This window comes from Miniopterus natalensis, chromosome 6, assembly GCF_054644295.1.
Source record: "Miniopterus natalensis isolate mMinNat1 chromosome 6, mMinNat1.hap1, whole genome shotgun sequence".
Lineage (NCBI taxonomy): Eukaryota > Metazoa > Chordata > Mammalia > Chiroptera > Miniopteridae > Miniopterus > Miniopterus natalensis.
The window spans coordinates 90556420-90580010 of NC_142086.1; the positions used below are offsets into that span (position 1 = coordinate 90556420).

The following is a 23591-nucleotide window of genomic DNA, read 5'->3' on the forward strand; positions in this document are numbered from 1 at the left end:
TGGGCTGTGTGGCTCAGTTGGTTGAGCACTGTCCCATGTACTGATGGGCTGCCAGTTCAAGTCCCCGTCAGGGCACATCAATAAAAATAATTTTAAAAATAAAATGAAATAAAATGGAGTGCTAGTCCGGCCACACCCAGGTCAGCTGGGCCTTTGATTGAGTCCCAGAGCCAGCGATCTCTGAAACTAGAGGCGATGTTGTGAATTATAAGATATTTGGTCTCCATCCGTGGTTCCTGGCTCCCAACTCCCCAAACCCAAGGAATTTCCTAAGCATCTATATTGATTGTGGGGTCTTTTGCTATGTCAATGGAGTTCGTTTTGGACCCCACTCAAGGGTGGGAACTGCGGGCCCAGGAGATCGCAGTTCGATTCTGGGTCAGGGCACATGCCCAGGTTGCTGGCTTGATCCCCAATCGGGGGCATGCAGGAGGCAGCCGATCAATGACTCTCATCATTGATGTTTCTCTCTCTCCCCCCCTCCCTTCCTCTCTCTGAAATCAATAAAGATATATATATTTTTTAAAAAGGTGGGGACTGGTTGCCAGGAAAACCAACCTTGTGATTAGAGGTTTGGAGCTTTCGGACCCCTCTGGGGAGGGGGCGGGGAGGAGATTGAATTTAGTCACCAGAGGCCAATGACTTAGTCAACAGTGACTGCAAAGAAGCCTCCTAAACACCCAGCGGTCCACGGGCCCTTTTTCGGGGGGGTGCTCTCCCGCCACCATGCCCCGAGGGCGAGGGCAGGGGCCCCTTTGCTCAGGTCCTTGCCCTTTGTATCTCCTCACCTGGCTGTTGACTGACACACGTCCTTTCATTTCCTTCGTGGCAAATCGGAAATCCAGGGAGTAAACAGATTTTCTTGAGCTCTGTGAGCCGTTCTGGCAAATTAATCGAACCCAAGGAGGAGGTCCTTAGATCCTCTGATCTGTAGCCGGTGGGTCGAAATCACGGGTGACACCCTGGGCTTCCGACTGGCATCTGAGTGGAGGGCGGTCTGGTGGGACCGAGCCCTTTACCTGTGGAATGTGGTTCCATCTCCTGGTAAACCGTCAGAATCGAGCTGAATTTTGGACGCCCTGCTGGTGTCTGAGAATGGCTAATTGGTGTGGGGGAGCCTCCACACCTTGGAATTGGGGCGCAGCACCCCCTTTCACTAGCCTACCTGTCAGTGCCCTTCGTAGACGCAGTTCTTCTTCCCCTTTCCAGCTGTCTGCTCCGTTTTTATCACCCGCTGACTCACCCTTTGTGCCCCCGAAGCTGCCAGCTCCAAGACGTACTTCCCAGGGCTCTGTCTCCCGCCTGTCGGTTTCCCGCCCCGGGCGCACAGCAAAAGGCCGGCCGGCGGCTCACCCACCTCAGGAGAGCAAAAGGGGGCAGGTGTAATAAATAATTAGAGGCGGGAGGCACCGAAGCGGAGAGAGAGGGAGAATTATCCAAACGCAACTAAATATAGATTGCACAGCAGGTCTTGCGGCTCCGGTGCAGACATTCTCAGCAGGTGAAGGCTCTGGGCAATTATTTTGAAGCTGCACAAGGGCGGGGGGCTCTTAGGGAAGGAGCCCCGCCCAGCACTGTGCAGCGGGGAGCTGGAGAGGCAGAGGGGTGAGACGGCCCGGCCGAGGTCACCGTGGCCGCAGGGCCAGGACTCCGCTCCGTCCCGCTCCTGCCCACCCAGGGGGCCTGCACCGCCCCGCGCTGTCTCGGTAAGGCCCGTGGAGGCCTGGGCCACGGGAAACCACGCTCATGTGACGCGTCCCCTGATGCAAATTAAGAAACTGATTTTCGGAACAGAAACTTGGCTAACGTTTGCCCACCTACAGACAACGCTGGAGAGAAAGTTGGACACTTAAAATAGAAAAAGGAAACTGCTCTCTGGTGTGACTGAGAGGATTATTTTTAGTCTAGTAAGTGAGAGGCTGCTGGGAAAAGTCCTGCTCAGACGCAGAACGCGCAGAGTCGGGCGCAGCCTTCACCAGCGAGCCCGCGTGGCTGGGGTTTGCAGAGGTCGGCGGTTTGCCCTCTCTGCGGCCGTAGCCCTCTCCTCACGGGCCTTCCCCGCAATCCTGGGAGGACCCGAAAACCTCGGTCATCAGCCTCCCCACTCTACAGAGGATGACGGGCTCAGAGGAATCAAACGGCGTCTTAAAACCACGCAGCTGATTTGATTCACAACCCCTGGCCGCTGAGTTCTTTTTAGTGGAAGTTAAAATATAAGGAAACCCACACCTGAAGTTTGGAAGACATGGATTTGAGTCCAGGCTTAGCTATGGACCACAGCCAGCCTCAGCCGGCTCCTCCGTAAAACAGCAGCGGCCACGTGGCAGCTCTGGGGTGGGGCGTGGGGGGCAGGGGCAGAGATCGGGGAGGAAAAAAATCCGAAGAAAGCTGAATGGAAGAACTAAGGAAGATAAAAGTAGAAATTAACAAAAAATTGAAAACAAAAAGTGAATGGAATTGATGAATTAAACTGGTTCTTTGGAAGAACCAATGGAAAGTCAGATCTGTGGTGCACTTGTCAAAAGAAAGAAAAAGACAAACTCACGAGTCAGAAACTGTAAGAAGATTTAACTTCATGGCAAGCACTTGAAAATTACTAGATGAAGTGACTGACTGCCTAGGGACATATTTATCATAAAGATTCATTCAAGGAAAAGGAAGAACACTGAATAGAAACTTAGACATAAAAGAAATGGAAGAGCCCGGCCAGCGGTTGAGCATTGACCTAGGATCCAGGAGATTGTAGTTTGATTCCCGGTCAGGGCACGTGCCCGGGTTGTGGGCTGATCCCCAGTCGGGGGCGTGCAGGAGGCAGCTGATCAATGACTCTCCCATCATCGATGTTTCTCTCTCTCTCTCCCTCTCTCTGAAATCAATAAAGATGTATTTGAAAAACAACAGTCACTACACCTCATTGCTGCCAGCGACTGATACTGGCCAGGCCACGGTCCCTCTGAACAGGTTAAGTCAGAGCCCCAGGAGCTCCCTGGGGTGAGGTTGGCCGGGACGCAGTGAACAAGGCAGAAGGGAGGTAAGACAGACGCAAGGGAGCAGGGCAGGCGATGCTCCTGGGGCCGTGGCAGAGCCGACACTCGGCCGTGCCTGCGGTGGCCGGGATGCTTCCAAGCGCCCACGGCAACTCAATCCACATCGAAACCCTCACGAGGCCGGCACTGTTAATATGACCCCAGTGTGCCGATGTCAGAGCTGAGGGGCAGTCCGGTTGGCAGACTGCGGGAGGGGTGGCGCCGGGGTTTGGGCCCGGGCAGCCTGGCTCCGCCCTCCTTGCTCACGATCACTGCAGCCTGGTGCGTCCGAGCCAATACCTTGGCTCTGGGTGTGAGAGCAGAAGCCATCCTGCCGCTTGTGTGTTTCAGAGAGAAAGAGTCTCACTAAGAGAAAAAAGCACCAGTCTGCTCACTCAGTGTTTTTGATATTACACGGAGCCAGGAGAAAGGAAATGTTCCACACACGCACACACGCGCACGATTGGTTCAAGAATATCCGTTTTTATTAAGTCTCTGTTTCGCTGCTTCCTAAAATTAGACTTGACACCCGGAAAGAAAGGGGGCTGTGTTCTCCTCGGCTTAGTTCCTTGGTCTGCAGGCGTGTACAGTGAGTCTCGCCCGGAAGAACCAGGAAAGAAAACCAGGAAAAAGTGGTGACTGCCCAGTTAGGAGCCTAGATAGGGACTCCAGGTGACCCCCAACGATGCGAGTTTGAACTGCAGGGGTTCCACTTACACACAGATTTCTTTTCAATAAATAATGTAAAGATATTTTCTCTTCCTTATGATATTCTTAAGAACGTTCTTTCTCCAGCTCACTGTGCGATAAGAATACGTACGTAATACATATAACAAACAGAATATGTGTTATTCGACTGTTAATGTGACCGGTATGGCTTCTGGGCAGAAGGCCATTAGTATTTAAGTGTTTGGAGATTCAAAAGTTATACGCGGATTTTTCAGCCGCACGGGGGTCAGCACCCCTAACCCCTGCGTTGTTCAAGGGTCAACTGTGTAAAAAATGTCATTTAAACAAGCACCTGTGTCATAATTCATTGCTCCAAACTTCTCTCTGCTCCTATATGCATTTCTTGCATCAGAAGCCCTCGTCTCTTTCCCATCCTCTCTAAAAAGCAATAAAAAAATCTTTTAAAAAGAAGAAAAAGAGGCGGCAAGAAACAACTACCAGCAGAACTGAAAGGAGACACAGACAAATCCACAATCACAGCACCAGGTGTCGCGTTTCCTGAGCAACTGACAGGTTGAGTCCACCGAGGAGGAGAGAGGGAGGCTTATGCCATCAACCAAGCCGACCCGACCAGGGCAACGGGACATCCCAGCAACAGCCCAGTAAACAAACGTTACTTTCAAGTGCATATGGGGCAGTCATCCGGGTCGAGGACAGGCGGAGCCGTAGACCAAGCCTCACTACATTTAAAATAACCGAAAGCATACAAAGTGCAATCTCTGACCACAGTGAAACTAAATCGTGAGTCAACAGAAAGATATCTGAGGCGTTTCTGAATGTTTGAAATTTAATAATACATTTCTAAACAACTCACGGATAAAAGAAGGAATCACAAGGGAAATTATGAAATATCTTGAACTAAATGGAAATGGAAACACAGCATGTCAAAATTTTAAGGGGGAAATTTAAAGTTTTAAATGCTTATATTACACACACACACACAAGTCTTGAATCAATGACTTAAGTGTCCACTTTAAAAAACTAGAGCAAATTAAATACAAAGCCAGCAGAAGAAAGGGAATAATAAAGGTTAGAGTGAAAATTAATGAATCAGAACGTACACAGTTAATCAACCAAACTAAAAGCTGTTTCTTTGGAAAGATCAACAAAATAGGTGAACCTCTAACGATCCTGTAGCACAAGAAAGTTGCAAGAAGAACAGACAAATTACCCAGATCGGGAACAAAAGAGGAGGTATCAGCACGGACATTAAAAGAATAATAACAGAATATTTTGAAAAACTTCGTCAATAAATCATTAATCGTTAAATAGACAACTTTCTCAACGTGAAGCTGACCCAGTGGGAAGATGTACCGCCTGTGAAAGCAGGAGGCTGGGGTGGCGGGGGGTGGGCGGGAGCCGGGGTGCGGGCGGCCCCCAGAAGCGGGAAGGCAGCAGACGGGCTCCCCCCTGAAGGCCCCAGGAGTCACGCAGCCCTGCTGACCCCTCGATTTCAGGCGTCTGACCACCAGAGCTTCAAGAGAACAAATTTTGTTTTTTGGCGTGTTGTTTTTTTTTAAACTGACTCAAGAAATAAAACACCGGAAGAGTCCTATATAAATTTTTAAATTTTCATTGTTAAAACCTTCCCATGAAGAAAACGTTAGGCCCAGACGGCTTCACGGGTGAATTCGGGACACAGGGAGAGAGAGAAGCGCTGATCTGTTGCTCCCCTCACTGGTTGATTCCTGTATGTGCCCCGACTGGGGGTCGAACCCGCAGCCTTGGTGTATCGGGGCGACGCCGTAACCAACTGAGCTACCCGGCTAGGGCTTCCCTCGTGAATTCTAGGGAAGAAATAAGAGGTTAAGGGAGAAATATCATTTCTACGCGAATGCCTTCAGAAAAATGGAGAAACATTTCACAACTCGTTCAACAGGGACAGTTACTCAGACACCCAAACCAAGGCAAGGAGAGGAAACTGGGGACGAGTATCACTCACAGACGAGGGGGGATATTCTTGAGGAAACCTTTGCAAACCGAACCCAGCAATGTATAAAAAGGGTAACACCCCGGGACCAGCGGGGCCAACTCAGGATTGCCAGGTTGGGGCTTTTTTTGTTGTTCTTGGGTGTTTCTTTTTTAATCCCCACCCGAGGATATTTTTTCCATTGCTTTTTCAGAGAGAGTGGAAGGAAGAGAGAGAGGAACATCGACGTGAGACAGATGCATCCGTTGGTTGCCTCCCGCACGTGCCAGGACCAGGGCCGGGGCCGGAGCCTGTGACCAAGGCGTGCGCCCTTGGCTGGAATCAAACCCGAGACCCTTCATTCCGCCGGCTGACGCTCTAACCACTGAGCCAAACTGGCCAGGGTGCCAGGTTGGTTTAATATTCAAAAACCAACAGACATCAATGCAATTCATCATATTAACAGAAAAAAATAGAAAAACCAGATGAGCTACTCGACAGACATGGAGACTGCATCTGACAAAATCCAACATCCATCCATGATTTAAAAGAAGTAAAAAAAAAAAAAAGAAAGAAGAACCACCACCCTCAAGAAGGCCGCGGAAGAGCCTCCTACAGGGCGCCTGCAGCCAGCAGCCTGAGCAGTGGTGGGAGAATGCTTGTCCCCAGGTCACACGCAAGACATGGGTCTCCACTCTCACTACTTCCACTCAGTGCTGTGCTGGAGCACTCGGGTCAACGCAGGTAAGAAAAGTACATAAAAGGCATAAACAGCGACTAGAAAAAAATAAGTCTTTCTACAAATAAGACACGATCATGTACCAATGGCCAACATGTGATGAAAAACCGCTCGACGTCAGGGCGGGTGTTGGCCTCTGAAGTGGCGTGAGGAAGGAGCTACCTGGTTTTGCTTACCTTGATTCCTAAATACCCCGCTCGGCGACGGTCCCTAGCAGGTGCCCATATTTATTTTGTGAATGAACGGATGTCACACTGTGGATTGGGAGGTTCGGTCTTGGAAGGTCACCTGTCACTTCAGTCAAGGCTTGATTTTAATACTTGCAATTTTGGAAAAAGAATCTTAGATCCCTTTTTTTTTTTTTTTTTAAGAATAGTTTATTTTTAGAGAGGAAGGGAAAGGGAGCGAGAGAAACATCCATGTGAGAGCGGGACATCGATTGGCTGCCTCCTGCGCACCCCCTACTGGGGATGGAACCTGAAACCCGGGCGTGTGCCCTTGCCCGGCAATCGAAGCCACAAGCTTTCAGTGCAAGGGCTGACGCCGACCAACTGAGCCACATCGGCTGTGGCTTCGACCCCTATTCTTAAGACAGGAAACGGCCTACTTCCTTTATTAGCTACTTGCACTGATTAATTTTACAGGCCAGCTTGACCAGGCCGCAGGCGGCCCAGGTTAAACCTTATTCTGCAGTGTCTGTGAGGGTGCCTCTGGGTGAGGCCGGCGTTTGAACTGCGGGCTCCATGAAATACAGGGCCCTCTCCAAGGCGGGCGGGCTCCCGTCTGAGGCCTGAGCAGAACAGGAGGTGGGGAAAGGAGGAATTAGCTCCCTTTTTCCTGCCTCACTGGTTGTGCTGGGACATCTCGTGTCACCTTCTCCTGCCCTCAGACTGGGGTCTCCACCATTGGCTCCCCCGGTTTTCAGGCCTTCTGCCTGGGACTGGCCACCAGCTTGCTTTCTCTCCATTTTTTTGTTAATCCTCAACTGAGGATGATTTTTTAGGAAAGAGAGAGGGAAGGAGGGAGGGAGGGAGGGAGGGAGGGAGGGAGGGAGGGAGGGAGGGAGGGATCAGTTTGCTGCTTCCCTCACACACCCCACCTGGGGCCAGGGGTCGAACCTGCAACCCTTGGGTGCGCCGGCCGACACGAACCACGGAGCCACACCGGCCAGGGCTGGCCACCAGCTTTCTCTGTTCTCCGACTTGCAGGTGGCAGGACTTATGTATATAAGTCTCCATATATGTAACTATGTGAGGATTTTATACACATACGTGTACTGATGGTACATATACAAGAAGGGTATGTTCTAACGGGCCACGCGCACCGTCAGAGCCAAGGTGATCATCCATCCAAAGCATTTTGGGTTTGCTGCTCACTCCTCTGTGTGATTTTTCTCTACTTTCTCAGGCGCTCACTCCTGATTACAAAAGTAACACGTGCCTTCTTTGGGGAGTCCAGAAAATGCTGAAAAGACAACGAAAATTCCCTAAAGTCCCATCCCCTCAGCCGCCTGGAGCTCCATGCAGTTCCTGTTCTCCTCAGTCTGCTCCGCTGTTCGGCACCAGCAGCACAGAGGCAGGAAGGCAGAGGCTGACACTGAAGGAATCAGGGTGGGTCCTCTGGGGACAGAGGGGACACCCAGGTGGAACCTTCCAGTGGGCAGCTGGAGATGCAGTTGTGCCCCAGGAGAAACTTCAGGCAGAGGATCTCAGAGGTGTCAGGTGCACTGGGGGTGCTGGTGGTCAGAGGAGAGCAGACCAGGGTCAAGAGGAGTCTTGTCCGGTGTAACCAGTTCACACTTGCCCCGGAAGTATACAGGATAAAGCACGAGAGAGAACCTGTTTTCCCTTGAATTCTTACCTATAAATGTTGTTTTGCTGATAGAAAGGTGATGGGAGGGGTGAGAATACTCCGGACCTACTTGGTTTGTTCCTTTGATGATTAAGGAGAGTGCATTTGTCTCGTCTTAAGAGCAAGGAGCCACCTCCCCTGGTCCTGCAGCTTTCCCCTGGTGCCCACACACGCTGCCCTCCTGGTCCCGCAGCTTTCCCCTGGTGCCCACACACGCTGCCCTCCTGGTCCCGCAGCTTTCCCCTGGTGCCCTCGCAGGATGCCCTCCCCTGGTCCCGCAGCTTTCCCCTGGTGCCCTCGCAGGCTCCCCTCCCCTGGTCCCGCAGCTTTCCCTGGTGCCCACACACGCCGCCCGAGGTCCTGTAACCCGCCCACCACCGTCCCCTCTGCGGAGCAGCCCCGGGCTCCGCGCGCACCGTCCAGCTGAGGTCCCGAGGTCCCGTCCCGGCCGGCGAGGCCTCCCTCCCGCAGGGAGCCCGGCTGCTCCCCCCGGGCCCGCTCTGCCTCCCGCTCCAGCCTCGCCCCTCACACGCCCGGGTCCCTGGGTCCCCCCCCCGCACCCAGCGGTGGGCGGGTGACCCCACGTCGCCCCCGCTCTCGGCCCCTCCCGGCCCCACCCGTGCGAATCCCGCGGCCTCCCGGAGGCACCTGTCCGCCCCGAGGGGAGCCCTCAGCTCACCTCGCTCCCGGCGTCACCCGCTCGCCGCGGCCCAGGGACGAGGGACGAGGGTCAGCCGGCACCTGGGCACCCGGGCACCTGCCTCCAGCCTCCCCTCCCGGCGGACGCCCGGGGCTGACCCGTACACCCGCCCGGCCAGGCCCTCCTTTCACTACCGCACTGACCACGGGCTTCAGAGAGCGGGGGACGCGCCGCCCACTTACCCCGCGTCGCTGGGGGACCCCCGGCCCTGCGCCTCGGGCCCGTCCCTCCTCCGCTCGCGGCCGCGCCCCAGCCGCCAGCACCCCGGGGACCAGGGCTGTTCCTGGGGACCCGCTGGGCTCCCCCCCTCTCCTCCGAGCGCAAACGGCAGGACGCCGCCCGCTCGCCACCTTTCAGGGGCGCCCGCTCCTTAGGGGACCAAGCTCCAAGCCCTGGGGCGGCACAGGGACGCCGCGCGGGGGCGCCGGCCATCCTCAGGGCCCCGCGGGCCCTCCGGCGGGTCCGCGGCGCCACCGCCCGGTCCGGCCCGGCGGGAGGCCGCCCCAAGCGCGGGGCTCCTTCCAGGCGCAGCTCGGCTGCCGCCGCCTCCGAGAAGCCTCCCGGGCTGGGACGGGAGACGCCGGCCCGAGCGCGAACCCCGCGCCGGCAGACCGCTGCCCCGGGGCGGGCGGGCCTTCCCACCCGAGAGCACGCGAGGGAGAAACGCGCGGGGCGGGGCCGGGTCGAGCCCGGCGGGGCCACGCCTCCCCCGCGCGGGGCGCCCCCGGCCTGGAGCCCTCCGCGCCCCCCGCCCCCCGCGCAGGGCCGCCCGACGCGCGCCGCGGGCGGGGTCGGGTCCGCGCCCCCACGATCCAGCCGGTGCGGGGCCTGCTCAGGACGCCCCGCGGGTGCCGCCGGCGCCGGACCCGGGCTCCCCGGCGACGCCGCGGGCTCTCCTCCCGGAGGCACCCTCCGGGCCGCGGCCCCGCGGGCGGGAAAGCGCCCGGCGTCCCCGCGTCACGTGCCGGCGGCGCTGCGCGGCGCGCGGGGCGGGGCGGGGGCGGGGCCTGCGCGGGGGCGGGGCCGGCGGGGCACCGGAAGCGCCGGGAGGCCCGAGCCGTCCCAGGGTGCCCCGCGCGGCGTGGATCCTGGCCGCTGCCGCCATCCCGCTGGCGAGAGGCTGAGGGAGGCCGCCCGCTGCCGGCCGGGCCGTGTGGCCAGAGCGTGAGGGCGCGGGGCCGTGTCAGCGAGACGCGGGGCGCAGCCGCCGCCGCCGAACGGACATGCTGGGGCCCGGCGCCACCGCCGCCGCCGCCTGCTCCTCAGCCCCCGAGCGGCCCTGAGGGGCCCGCCGCCCGCCCGCCGCCCCGCTTCCTGCTCGGCCCGGCCCCGCCGCCGCCGCCGCTCCGCCTCCGCCCGCCGGGCCGCGGCCCGCTCCGCCCCGCGCGAGGTCTATGTGACCGCAGGCCCGGGGCCGCCGCAGCGCGAACATGGACGCCGTCAACGCCTTCAACCAGGAGGTGAGGCCCGCGCCGGGCGCCGCCGCTCGCCCGCCCTCCCGCCGCGCCGGGCCCGAGGCTGCGCGGCCGGGACGCTTCCTGCTCCGGCGCCGGCGCCGGGCCCGCGCGCAGCGGCCTGCGGCGGGGGAGCGGCGACGGCCGCGGGCCACCCCTCCCCCACGGCCCGACCTCGGCGCGTCCCGGCCGCGCGGCCCTCGCCCGCCCGCCCGCCGCTGCCCCGCGCGTGGCGTCGGGGGCCGGCGCCGTCGGCCGGGAGGACGGGGCGCGCGTGGGGGGGGCGGGGCGGCCGCGGGGGCCGGACTCTGATCCCGGGCGGGGAGCGCGGGGTGCTCGTCCTCCCCCGGCCTCGCGCACCCGGGAGACGGGCCCGGGGGGCGGACGCGGGCCCCTGGTCGGGCCCCGGAGCCCAGCGTGACGCCTGGAAGTTGAATGGGGAGCGCGGGGCCGCGGGAGGCTGGGAGCCGGTCGGCCCCTCCCGCGCCCTCCGCCCCCCGACTCCGGGGGCGTCTACACGCGAAAACCCCAGCACCGGCCCGCGGCCCGTCCACGGGTCGCGTCATCCGGGCGCCCGGCCCGCCGACTCGAGCGCGGTGGCGGAGCGGAGGCCGGCCGCGCATTGTCTCCCGGCCGCGGGCCCCGGAGCCCGGCTGCGGGGCTGGGGGTCCCGGCGGGCGTCGGACGCGCGCCCCGACGAGGTCCTGCGGGCCCGCGGGCCGCGCCGGCGTCGCGGTAACTTTCCGTCCGCGCGGGAGGCGGCGCGAGCCCCGCGGGCCGCCCGAGGCCGCCCCGGCGGGGGCGTCTCCCCCACCGGAGCCGCAGTGGCTGCGACTGGGGCTGGGCAGTGTCGGGGAAAGTTGGGCAGCGGCAGTTTTCAAAACGACGAGGTAGTTCCCAGCTTCTCTGAAACGGCCTCGCTGGCCTCGGTCACGGCCGACCCGCGTCGTCGGGCTCGGTGCGCGGCGCAGGGCCGGGGCGCGCCCGGGGTTCCGGGGCTGGAGGCCGGGCCCTCGGGTTGGGCGCCCCCGGGGCAGGGAGCCTCCCGGCGGCCCCTTCCTCCCCGCGCTGCGGCAGGTGCTCCGCGAGCGCTCGTCCGGACGAGGGAGAGTTTATACAGTCGTACAGCAGCGCCTTGGAGATGACCAGTACACTTGTTTCCCAGGATAAAAACTTACTGTTTTTTTGATTTTTAACTTTGAGAGGACACTTACTAAAGCCGGGACCCATGAAACAAGGAATGCTGTAGGGTGGCAGCAGCAGCAGAGGGGCCTGGAGACGGGTTCGGGGGTCGGCCCAGACCGGCTGCCGCCTCCCGCCGCTCCCCTGAGCGCGCGTGGGGCCCCTTGGAGCTGAGATGCACGTCTGGGGGGAGGGAGAGGGGAAAGGAAAGGTGAGGCCTGCTCCCAGGAGGGACCCGGCTCGATGCTTACTGGGTATTTTTAATGGTAACTTTTAGCGAACGAAGAGGGAGGTTTTTAGTGTATTTACGCCCTGGGCCGTGGAGCTCGGTCGGTTGGTGTCCGGGGTTCATTCCAGGTCAGGGCACATGCGGGATTGAACCGGTGAGTGCGTAAGTCAGTGCAACAGCATCCATGTTTCTCCCCCTCCCTTCCTCCGTCTCTCAAAAAAAGAAGGAAAAAAAGATCAGAAGTATTTAATTCTGACTTGGGCGTTATGGAAATTGTTGTTAAGCACACTGTTAAAGTCAAGGACCTCACGTTAATTCTAAAGAAGTGTGATGAGTAGTTACTTCCAAAAATCAAAATTAGGAATGATATCGACTCCTTGAAAACAGGAAATGGTGTTTTTACCTTTTTAAATGTACAAAATGAGAATATGAGTATTGCTCGTTTTCCTCAGCTCTCATTTCCATCCCCAGTGTTTCTTTATGAACATAATTGCATTACATTAAGCGTATTGTCAACTCCAGTTCTCCTTTGAAGGGCACTGTCTTCTGGAGAAGCTAGTCTGACCTTAAAACCCTTCTCGTGCCTGCTTGGTTCAGTGCCTCTCAGTTATTTCTCCCCAGTCATGAAATGTTATTGGTTAGTTCTCTGTAACCTCTGATCTCCCAAATCTTATCTTCACTTTACAAACTTTAGAGTGCCCACTCAGCTGCAAAGCTGTGCCCTGACTTGTGGACTGCCAGTGGCACTGCCGAGGACCTCTGCCCCCTAGGAGTCCAGTTTAATAGAGCACAAGAGACTTAGGCAGATGACTTTATTTTTAAACCTCACCTGAGGAGGATGTGCTTATTGATTTGAGAGACAGAAAAACATCCATTGGTTGCCTTCCATATGTGCCCCGACCAGGGGTCAAACCCACAACCTTTCAGTGTACAGGACAATGCTCCAACCAACTGAGCCACACCGGCCAGGGAATGACTAATACGTGATAGAACAGCTTCCTTTGGGGCTTTTATAAAATACTGAAGACTGGGAAAGGGAAAAAGGTGTAAGGAAGCAGCAAGTAAGGGACAACTGTGCTGAGATAAGAGAACAGACTTTTGACTCTGGAGACTACTAGAAAGTAAGGATGGTTCGGTAGTTTGGGGCCTGACAAGTTTCATGTCTGATGTGTTTGCGTTCCGTTTTTAGACTGGATAAACTGAAAGTTGTAAGTCATGGGGTGATATAATCAAGACGCTTGCTTGATTTGTGTGTAATGTATGGTGGGGGCCAGAGATTTGGGGAAGCGTGGTGTAGATGTAGAATCTGAACTTGGCATGTCTGTAGTGGGAATGGAGAGGAGGGAGCTGTGTGGGCCACAGGAACCCATGGACCTTGGCATCCGATGGGCTTAGTAAGCACCTTTTGCCCCCACATTCTAAGTGCTTGGAGAGTGGTGATGCCATTAACCCGGTCAAGCAGTCATCAAAAGCATATTTAGTGGAGGGGATATGTGTTTGGTTTTTGAGCAGGATAAGTGTGAGTTTGAAAGTTATGTGGAAAGTTTTGGCATTCAGTTGGGCATCTGGGATATGCCACCTTGGTTGGAAGCAACCAAAAGACAGACATTCAGGAGTCACTCTTCGCATTCAGAAAACTGAGTTCGGGAAGGAAAAGAATTAATACTTAATAAGCATCTTTAGCCTGTCAGGGACTTTATATATATTCTGATTTAATATTTCCACAATATTATCTAGACATCCATTTTTGGATGAGGAAACTGATCTTTAGAGAAGTTAAGTAATGATTCAACCAATGGCTTACTGGGATTTGAATGCAGATCTCCCATCTTAATTGTTGCCTGGAGATGATATTTTGTGTAGTATTGGAGAGTGGTCATAGGTTAAGACTTAAGAAAAAGGTGTCTAAAGTTTTTGAGGCTAATGGGATGTGAAGTTTAAGGTTGAATGGTGACGGGGAAGATGAAATGAGGTAGCAAATGTAGTCTTTTTTAGAAGTTCAGTTGTGAGGGATTCAAGTGAAAAGTTGCTTCAAGGGCGAAGGGAAGGAAGAGCAATAAACAGTGTACTGGGCACTGGTGCTAGGCTGTGTGTGGGTGTGGTGTGGTGTGGTGTGGTGTGGTGTGGTGTGTGCATACCAGGTCTGTGCCCAGTGCGTGGTGTCCAGGCCGGGTCTCCCTCAGACGGGAGAAGCCTGAGCCTGTTGGAGGAGGGGGAGTATAGGAAAGCATAGTTTAAAGCAACAAAAGGGGGCAAAGTTGTGCCTAAAAGGAAGGAGATGGGAAGCACAGGTAAAACAGGTCAGTGTCTGATGTAAAAAGGAAGATACGGGAGGATATTACAGATACCCATTAACAGCACTTTTTGGCAAGAAACAGTATTAAGTGTTGTAAATGATGAACAGCTGAGTGAGAAAGATGAGTGATCAGTTGTGGCCAGTTCTTAGCTGTGTTCTGCTATGTTTATACACTCCCTTTGTTGAATGAATAAAGCTTGTAAGTGGGGTATTGTAATCCATCGATTGCATTTGTAGCCTTTAATCAATCTTCTCTAAATCCAAAAGAACATATCTCTGTCCCTCATTTCCTCCCCCCACTCCCCTTCAGAGGCAAATAATGATTGTCAATCTCTGTGGCCCATAAACAAAATAAAATATTCCGTGTTTGATACACATGGGTAGTATATGGTACATATTCTGTAATGTGGTTTTTTGCTTAAACATTAATACTGTACAATAAGATTGAGTTCATTCTAACTGCAGTGTAGTATGCCATCCTTGGAACAAATTGCATTTTATTTATCTGGTTCCCCAGTTGATAAACATATAGGTTGTTTCTCATTTTTTGCTGACAAACACTGCAGTGAATGTTCTTAGATGTCTCCTTGTGTAAGAGTTTCTCTGGGACAGCTGTTCTCAAACTTTGGATTTTGACTCCTTTAAACTCGTAAAAGTTAAGGACCACAGAGAGCTTTTGTATTTGTGGATTATATCTATTGACATTTACCATATTAGAAATTTAAGCTGAAAATGCATTTATTAAAAATAACAATAAAACCATTACATGGGAACATAAATAGTTTTAAAAATGTCTTGCCCCGCTGGGCATGGCTCAGCGGTTGAGCATTTGACCTAGGATCCAGGCATTCGGGGTTCGATTTCCGGTCAGGGTACATGCCCGGGTTGCGGGCTGTAGCCAATCAATGACTCTCATCATTGATGTTTCTATATCTCTCTCTCCATCTCCTTTCCGCTCTCTGAAATCAATAAAGATATATATATTTTTTTAAATTAAAAATGTCTTGATTTGAGAGAGAGAGAGACATGGATTTGTTGTTCCACTTATTTATGCATTCATTGATTGATTCGTGTATGTGCCCTCACTGGGAATTGAACCCAAAACTGGCATACTGGGATGACTCTCTAACTAACGGAGCTACCCAGAGAAGGGCATAAATAACATTTTTAACAAAAGCTGTTTTCAAAACAAAAAAAATTAGAAGAGTGGCATTGTTTTGCATTTTGCAAATCTCATTTAAACTTTGGTTTAATAAAAGCCGAGTTTTTATCTATGCCTGTCTCTTGCCTTACACGCATCAGATAGCGTCTGGTAAACTGCTGTACGCTTGTGAGAAAGTGAATGAAAAGGGAAATATCTTAGTATTAATGTGAAAAGATTTTTACCTCACAAACCACTGAAAGGAGCTCAGACCCTCCGGCTGCTTTTTGAAAACTACAGCGCTGAGGTGGTGTGCACGTGGTGCAGGAGAATAGGGGCCCTTTCGGTCCATCCGTTTCATCTTTAAAGTCAGACAGAAGTCAGCTGTGTGAATACTTAATGCGCGAATTGATGTCAGTCACTTACCTACGTGGACCGTCCGTCTCGAGCCACCGTTTTGTCCTGAAGGAAGAGTTGAGTTCCAGTCTGTTGCCCCTGGAAATCGTTCCATATGGACTGTTGTCTATTTTTTCCTGTCGATTGCTCGGTGTGATTCTCTTCTGCAGTTTAGATCACCTAATGAGTAAGTTTTCTTGTAACCTGTAATGTTAATCTTTGTTGTTCCGGTCGCTCCTTTCTTCTCTGAGGTCTGTCTAAAGACACGTGACGACACGGAACAAAGTTTACTGTGCACAGGAGGAGGTGGAGAAGAGGGCGAGTGGAGTGACACTGGAGGTTTCCCCTGCCTCGCGTGGTCATGTTATGCTGTCATCAGGAAGTTTGGATATTAAAGTTACAGTTGTAGTTCTCTGCTCTGACAGCGGTAGAGGCCTTGCTTCACGTTGAGTGGAATACGGCCGCCTCGCAGAGCTTTCCGGAGCAGCCTTTATCACCGATGTTCATGTTGAAATATCCCCCTCCTAGTCTATTATTTTGTAAAGTATTTTGTTTCAGAAAAAAATTACACAGGCACATCATAAGGAACTGATTCAGTGATAGATTGGATGATGGAAAAGTTGGCTTATAAAATCTTGTGAAACAATCAGGAGATAAAACTACCCAATAGAAAGTTGAGAAAATGGTAGTTGAGAGTGTGTGTGTGTTTGGGTGGGGGCGTTGGGGGTTGTTTTTTTTTTTACGAGATATAAATTGTAGGTGTTTCTCTGCCGTGGAGAACAAGTGAATATAATTTACCTCAGTATTCCAGGTAATTTTTCTACAAATAACTGCACACGTTCAAATCTCATTTTAAATACTCCTCGATAACTTGGTACAAAAAACGTTGTTACGAGAATGACGAACCTCTAGAATTACAGCATTCGTAGAGATGGTATGGTGAATCCTTTGTTTTGGCACACTTCAGAGCAACAGCATACAACTTTAATGATGAGCCAAACATAAGCTGTGTTGTCAAGTATATAGCCTAAGCAGCTTACCAATGTCAGCAGTTCAAATTTTTGGTAACATTGGTTGATTAATAATATTCTCTTCCTGTGGAACCATAGAAAAGGTAGAATTAATAATTATTAAATTTGCCTGGCCAGGCGTGGCTCAGCGGTTGAGTGTTGACCTAGGATCCAGGCGAACGGGGTTTGATTCCGGGTCAGGGCACATGCCCCGGTTGTGGGCTTGATCAATGACTCTCTCATCATTGATGTTTCTATCTCTCTCTCTCCCTCTCCTTCCCTCTCTGAAATCAATAAAGATATATATATATTTTTAAATTATTAAATTTGCATTGGGGTTATGCCTGACCATGATCTGTTGAGAGCTTAGGCTAAAAGAGACATGTCTACATTTCTGTGTTAATATTATGCGTAATTAACAGTGAGCGTACTGCTATGAATTTTTAATTTTTTACAGAGAGAGACACATCTATTTGTTGTTCCATTTATTTATGCATTCTTGTATTGGTTGCTTCTTGTTTGTGCCCTGACCAGGGATCAAGCCCACAATCTTGGTGTATTGGGGTGACACTCTAACCAACTGAGTTACCCCGCCAGGTCCTGTTACGATTTTTTTTTTTTTTTTGAGAACTACAAGATTTCGCAAACACTTATAATTTATTATATCCTGACCACCTTCATCCTATTCAGTATTTGCATGGTTTATTGATTACATTTCATTGCTTTATAGTTAGAGGTCTTTATTGGTGCTTGTGAAAGCATAGGCAAATATATAGAAACCTTGATGTTTTAATTAAGCATTGGACAGGTAGTAGAGAACTCAGCAAGAAATCTCATGTAACTCAGGAGCAGAGTTAAGAAATAGAAGGCACAGTTTTGATGGGGAAAAAATAAAAGATGACTGCTAGGGCTCAGTTAAAAGTGGAGTACCATCCAAGTACCTTTTGAAAGTTATAATTTATGTTTGAGTAATTGGTGATTTGGGTATAAATCCATGTGGGTTGGCATGTTTGACATCTGGAGCAGAGCTTTTCCCTTTTTTTTTTTTTTTTTAAAGCACACCCCCCTTCTCACAGCAAACTTATTTTCAGAAATAGTCATAGAAGCAGCCAGGAACGAAATTTGAACTTAACCCCAGTTACAAATAAATATTACAGTGAAAAAAACTGATTAATACTTTTAATTTGCATTAATACTGTTTTGGGAAAAATAGAAAAACTTATCTACATACTGGTCTGTCACAATAACAAATGATGATATACCAGTTTCTTTTCAAGCCTTAACTTCTGCATACTTGCTAGTGACTGTCAGAAGTTGATCTTCACACGTTTGTGTTCAGTAGACAATTACAGCCAGATTTGTTGATCCTATCTTCACCCATAATTGATTGTAGAACACTCATTATTAATTTTTTTTCAATCCTTACCCGAGGACATGTTTTTCATTGATTCTAGAGGATGGGAGGGAGGGAGGGCCAGAGAAGTCTATGGGAGACAGAAACATCGATCACTTGCTTCCCATACTCTCCCCGACCAAGGATCAAACCTACAACCTGGGCATGTGCCCTTGACCAGGAAGTGAACCCTCGACTCTTCCGTGCATGGGACAACACTCCAACCAAATGAGCCACACTAGTCAGGGCTCATTGTTAATTTTAATTACAAAAGGTTGTATATGAAGCAGCAGATACACAAATAATTGAGAAATCTTAAACATAAGGTTACTTTTGGTAGAAATTTTTTAAACCCCACTTTTACAATAAATCCTAGAAATTACAGTATTATCCATGTCTCTTTTTTTAGCATGATGCTGGTGACTCAAATGTCTAATCAGTCAAAAAAATTTTCACTAAAATATTTTCACCCAGAAAGTTAGTATAAGTTTCTGCTATATTTGGTAAATGTTCCCTTCCCTACGTTTTGTTGCATAGTGATGGCATTCTCAATTTTTTGTTCATGGATATTCAAGCTTCATGTACCTTTCTTCCAAGCTGATTCTGGCTATTTGTAAATATTTATACCAGAAAGAAAGGTATTTCCGGAAAGAATTGCAGGCAGTTGTATTTGGGATGTACTGTTTAAAACAGGAATGTATGTACGTATGTATGAACCATGGGATTGGAGACAGACTGAGCATGAGCATGCAGGCCATCCTGAACCTCTATAGCAACTCCACATGCAGGTGCAGCACTGATGGGTGTTTGGGGCACTGATCATGTAACTGGAGAATTTCCTAATTGAACTTTCCCTGAGAATAGACTGCTTATTAAAGGATACATAATAAAAATGAACAGATTTGCCTGGCCAGCATGGCTCAGTGATTGAGCATTGACCTATGATCCAGGAAATCACAGTTCAGTTCCTGGTCAGGTCACTTGCCAGGGTTGTGGGCTTGATCCCCAGTAGGGGGTGTGCAAGAGGCAGCCAGTCAATGACTCTCACCATTGATGTTTCTTTCTGTCTCTCTCCCTCTCCCTCCCTCTTTCTGAAATCAATAAAGATTTTTTTTTTTTTAAATGAACAGATTTGACACATATTGTTAAAACTTAACAGTAATCAGAGCAATGTAGTTTAAAACCTAGAGAGTCCCGTTCAGCAACATTTTAGGGGAGGGAATATTTTATCCTCGATATTATTTAGAATTGTTGGTGTTTCGTGTTAAAACAAATTTCAGTCAGTTTTATTACTGTTTTTAGAGTCTTTAGAGACAGTTTACCACTTACCACCTGACCCTGGGTGGGCTTCTCCCATTGCCCCACTCTGGTATGCTGTTACCTTCAAGAGCAGTGTTGTACCAAACCTATAGTCTAATCCCTCCACCCCTGTTTGTTTGTTTTTTTAAATATATGTATATATTGATTTCAGAGAGAGGGAGAGAGAAAGAGATAGAAACATCAATGATGAGAGAGTCATTGGTCAGCTGCCTCCTGCACGCCCCCGACTGGGGATCAGCCCGCAACCCGGGCACGTGCCCTGACCAGGAATCCAACCACGATCTCCTGGGTCGTAGGCTGATGCTCAACCACTGAGCCACTCCAGCCGGGCTCTTCCATTTCTTTTATGTCTAAGTTTCTATTCAGTGTTCTTCCTTTTCCTTGAATGAATCGTTATGATAAATATGTCCCTAGGCAATCAGTCACTTCATTTAGTAATTTTCAAGTGCTTGCCATGAAGTTAAATCTTCTTACAGTTTCTGACTCGTGAGTTTGTCTTTTTCTTTCTTTTGACAAGTGCACCACAGATCTGACTTTCCATTGGTTCTTCCAAAGAACCAGTTTAATTCATCAATTCCATTCACTTTTTGTTTTCAATTTTTTGTTAATTTCTACTTTTATCTTCCTTAGTTCTTCCATTCAGCTTTCTTCGGATTTTTTTCCTCCCCGATCTCTGCCCCTGCCCCCCACGCCCCACCCCAGAGCTGCCACGTGGCCACTGCTGTTTTACGGAGGAGCCGGCTGAGGCTGGCTGTGGTCCATAGCTAAGCCTGGACTCAAATCCATGTCTTCCAAACTTCAGGTGTGGGTTTCCATACACACACACACACACACACACACATATTTTTTAATATATCTTTATTGATTTCAGAGGAAAGGAGAGGGAGAGAGAGATAGAAACATGAATGATGAGAGAGTCATTGATCGATCCCACAACCGGGGCATGTGCCCTGACTGGGAATGGAACCCTGATCGCCTGGATCCTAGGTCGACGCTCAACTGCTGATCCCTGTCCCACCAGGCTCCCCTTGTTTTTTAAAGATTTTTTTATTTTTAGAGAGTAGAGGAAGGGAGAGAGAAACATCCATATGAAAACAAAACACCAATCTGCTGCCTCCTGCACGCCACCTACCAGGGATCAAGTCCAAAACCTGGGCATATGCCCTAACTGGAAATGGAACCGGCAATCTTTTGGTGCATGGGACAGTGCTCAACCAACTGAGCCACACCAGCAAGGGCCCTAATATCTTTATGCACTATGTCACAAGTATTCCACTTTATTCCCTTTTAACTATGTCAGAGCTGAATTTTAGCTGAAGTAGAATTACAATATCCCGCTTAAAGGAAACCTATAATATAGCAATTTATGGTAATACACTTTTTAAGCCTTTAGGAAACATAAAGTATTCTTTAAAATTTAATAGTCATATATCATCTAGTTCATCTTAAGAGATGCCTAATGATAAGTCATTTTAGAAAGGACAGCCAAGTTTGAGTTCAGTTGAAGATATGTTCAAATCTTCAAAAGGCCTTAACCATTGTTTAATAAATGCAAACACATTCTATAAAATTATCTTTTTAAAAGTGTGAAATGTCCAAAACAGATAAATTCATAGAGACAGGAAGTAGATTATTGGTTGGGGCAGGGAAGAATGGAGAGTGACTGTTGCCAGGTATGGAATTTCTTTGGGGAGTGATTAAAATATTCTAAAATTAATTAGTGTTGATGGTTGTACAACTCTGAATATAGTAAAAACCACTGAATTGTATACTTTGGGTGAGTTTTATGTATATCTCAAAGGTATTTAAAGAAAAGTACAAAACCGTTAGGTCTTAACACGTGCTTTTCATTGTTTTGTTGCTTGATCTGATTTTCTGTCAGGTTGAAACAATACCTACTAGCTACTGAGGGCTCTGTAAATTATTTCGTTGGTCATGAATCCTAAGTTTGTTCAAAGGATAAGTTTAGTTTTTACATGCTATTTCAAGGTCCAGTGTGGACAGTTTGCTAAATACCAACAAGATGTCAGCTAGTGGAGTGGGTGTTTTATATCTATGTCTTCATAGTCTTTCCATTTTAATGGTAAGGAAACAGGAAAGGTGGTGTGAATTGTCCAAAATCACAGTGTAGAAATGGCAGTTCTGCGATTTCTCTAAATCCAGTCCACAGCCCCAGGTGGCTCCTCTGAAGTTTTTGAGCAGCTAATCTTTGTTTCCTGGATTGTTTATGAAATGAGAGGGCTCACTAAACAACTTTTTGTACGTTGGACCGCATGGTAACAAGGGCACTATAATGCATACTTTTGGAAGGATTTGTCAAAGTTTAAGAATAATGAAATTTGGTTAGTTTTTAAGTCATCTATAATAATACAATAGATAAAATCAATGTTTAAAACTTAAGATATACCTTTGCACACTGATGTTTATTTTACTAGCTTATAATCACAGTTAAATTTTAAATTGATTAGGGATTTTATCAATGCTAACATTTTCAGTTTTAGCCCCTTTGCTCATGCATATAGATCCAGTCATTGCAACTTTGTAGAAATAACGGCCTAAATAAAATACATAAAATAAGGGAGGTAATCTTTATTTTTTTCTTCTAATCAAATGAGGGTATGTCATGGAACCAATTTTCCTTTCTTCTATTGAGGTCTAGTGGGAAATATTTAATTCACAAAAATGTTTTATAGTTAACTTTAGGGATACACAAAGATCACTAGTGAGGCACAGTAAAAGTGATTAAAAATTTTTTTAAATTTTCTTTACAGAGGAAGAGAAATACCAATTTTTGTTGTTCCACTTATTTATTCATTCATTGGTTGATTCTTGTATGTGTCCTGACCAGGGATTGAACCCACAACCTGGGCATATCAGGACGATGCTCTAGCCAACTGAGCTGTGTGGCCAGGTCACAGTAAAAGTGATTTTGAAAGCCGGCATCTATGCTAGTAACATAGAGTGATGTTATGAATGAAACACTTGACATTTTCTACAATCACCTCTTGGTCTTTTCTTGAGCAAGTGAACAGGGAATAGTTGAGGATTGACTGCAGTTCAGTGAACCAGTTATGGCCATAAGAACTGGAAAACCACCTGTTGCTGGAACTTAGCAGATTAAAACCCTGCTGAGGGAGGGAGGCAGCTGTGGTTCTCAGTGGAAAGTTTGAGGGAAGAGTAGACCCATGGAGATGATAGAGGAGTCGGTCTCACGTGGAGAATAAATTAGGGCATACTTTATAGAGGGAATCATCAGAAATTAACTTCAGAAAATTAGTTCCGCCAGCAGCAAATGGTAACAGAATTTGGAGTTTAGTGATATAATTAAAAAGTGGGATGCCCAGCCGGGTGTGGCTCAGCGGTTGAGCATTGACCTATGATCCAGAAGATCGCAATTCCATTGCCAGTCAGGGCACATGCCCAGGTTGTGGGCTCAATCCCTAGTGGGGGGTGTGCAGGAGGCAGCCAGCCAATCAATGACTCTCATCATTGATGTTTCTCTCTCTCCCCCCTCCCTTCCTCTCTGAAATCAATGAAGACATATATTTTTTAAAGTGGGGAAATAATACAAGTAAAGTTTAAACTACTGTTTGCTAAATTGCTGTATTCTGTTTTCTTAAATGCACATGGAAGTAGTTAGCTCAACAGTGATTTTCATATTTAGCATTAACAGTGGATATTTGCACTTGTATGTGTATATTTTGTAAAAAGCCTTGTAAATACACTCTATTTTAGGAATGTTTCATATTAATATCTCCATACCTCTCTCTAAGCAAGTGGAAAATTGGTTAAACATTTGGATTTCAAAGGATTGGATTCTATGGAAAGTAAATAGAATTTACATAGGAGTAAGTTATATACCATTAATCAAAGGGGTATGTTATTTAACACAGAAGTGTCAACAAAAAATACATTTGAATGGTGATTTCTCACATTTCGGTTTTATATCCCTAAGAGCTTCAGTTATTATATTTTAAAAGGGACAAAATTTTAAACTTATTTTTAAAAATTTTTTTTTAGTACTTTTGAAAAGTTTTGTGAAAGATTTATAAGCCATTGATTTAGACTACTTAACTTACAAAACAAGTTTTACTTCATGGAGAAGTTTTATCCGATAATGATGATTCTATATATTTATTATATTTGTAATCAAAGTTGGAGAAATGCATTTTGTCTCTCACACAAAGTTATTTTTCATTTTAAAGTTAATGGAAGT

The 23591-nt window shown here is 49.2% G+C and overlaps 1 protein-coding gene across 3 annotated transcripts in view; it reads left to right on the forward strand.

Moving 5' to 3' along the window:
* Positions 1-10296: 10296 nt before the first annotated feature.
* Positions 10297-23591, forward strand: part of SCAF4 (SR-related CTD associated factor 4) — a 55449-nt gene continuing 42154 nt past the window's right edge. For all 3 annotated transcript variants that reach the window (XM_087818488.1, XM_087818490.1, XM_087818489.1), the window contains exon 1: positions 10297-10414. In XM_087818488.1, the coding sequence (XP_087674614.1) occupies positions 10385-10414 (30 nt within the window). In that variant the 5' untranslated portion in view covers positions 10297-10384. The remainder of the gene's footprint in view (positions 10415-23591) is intronic.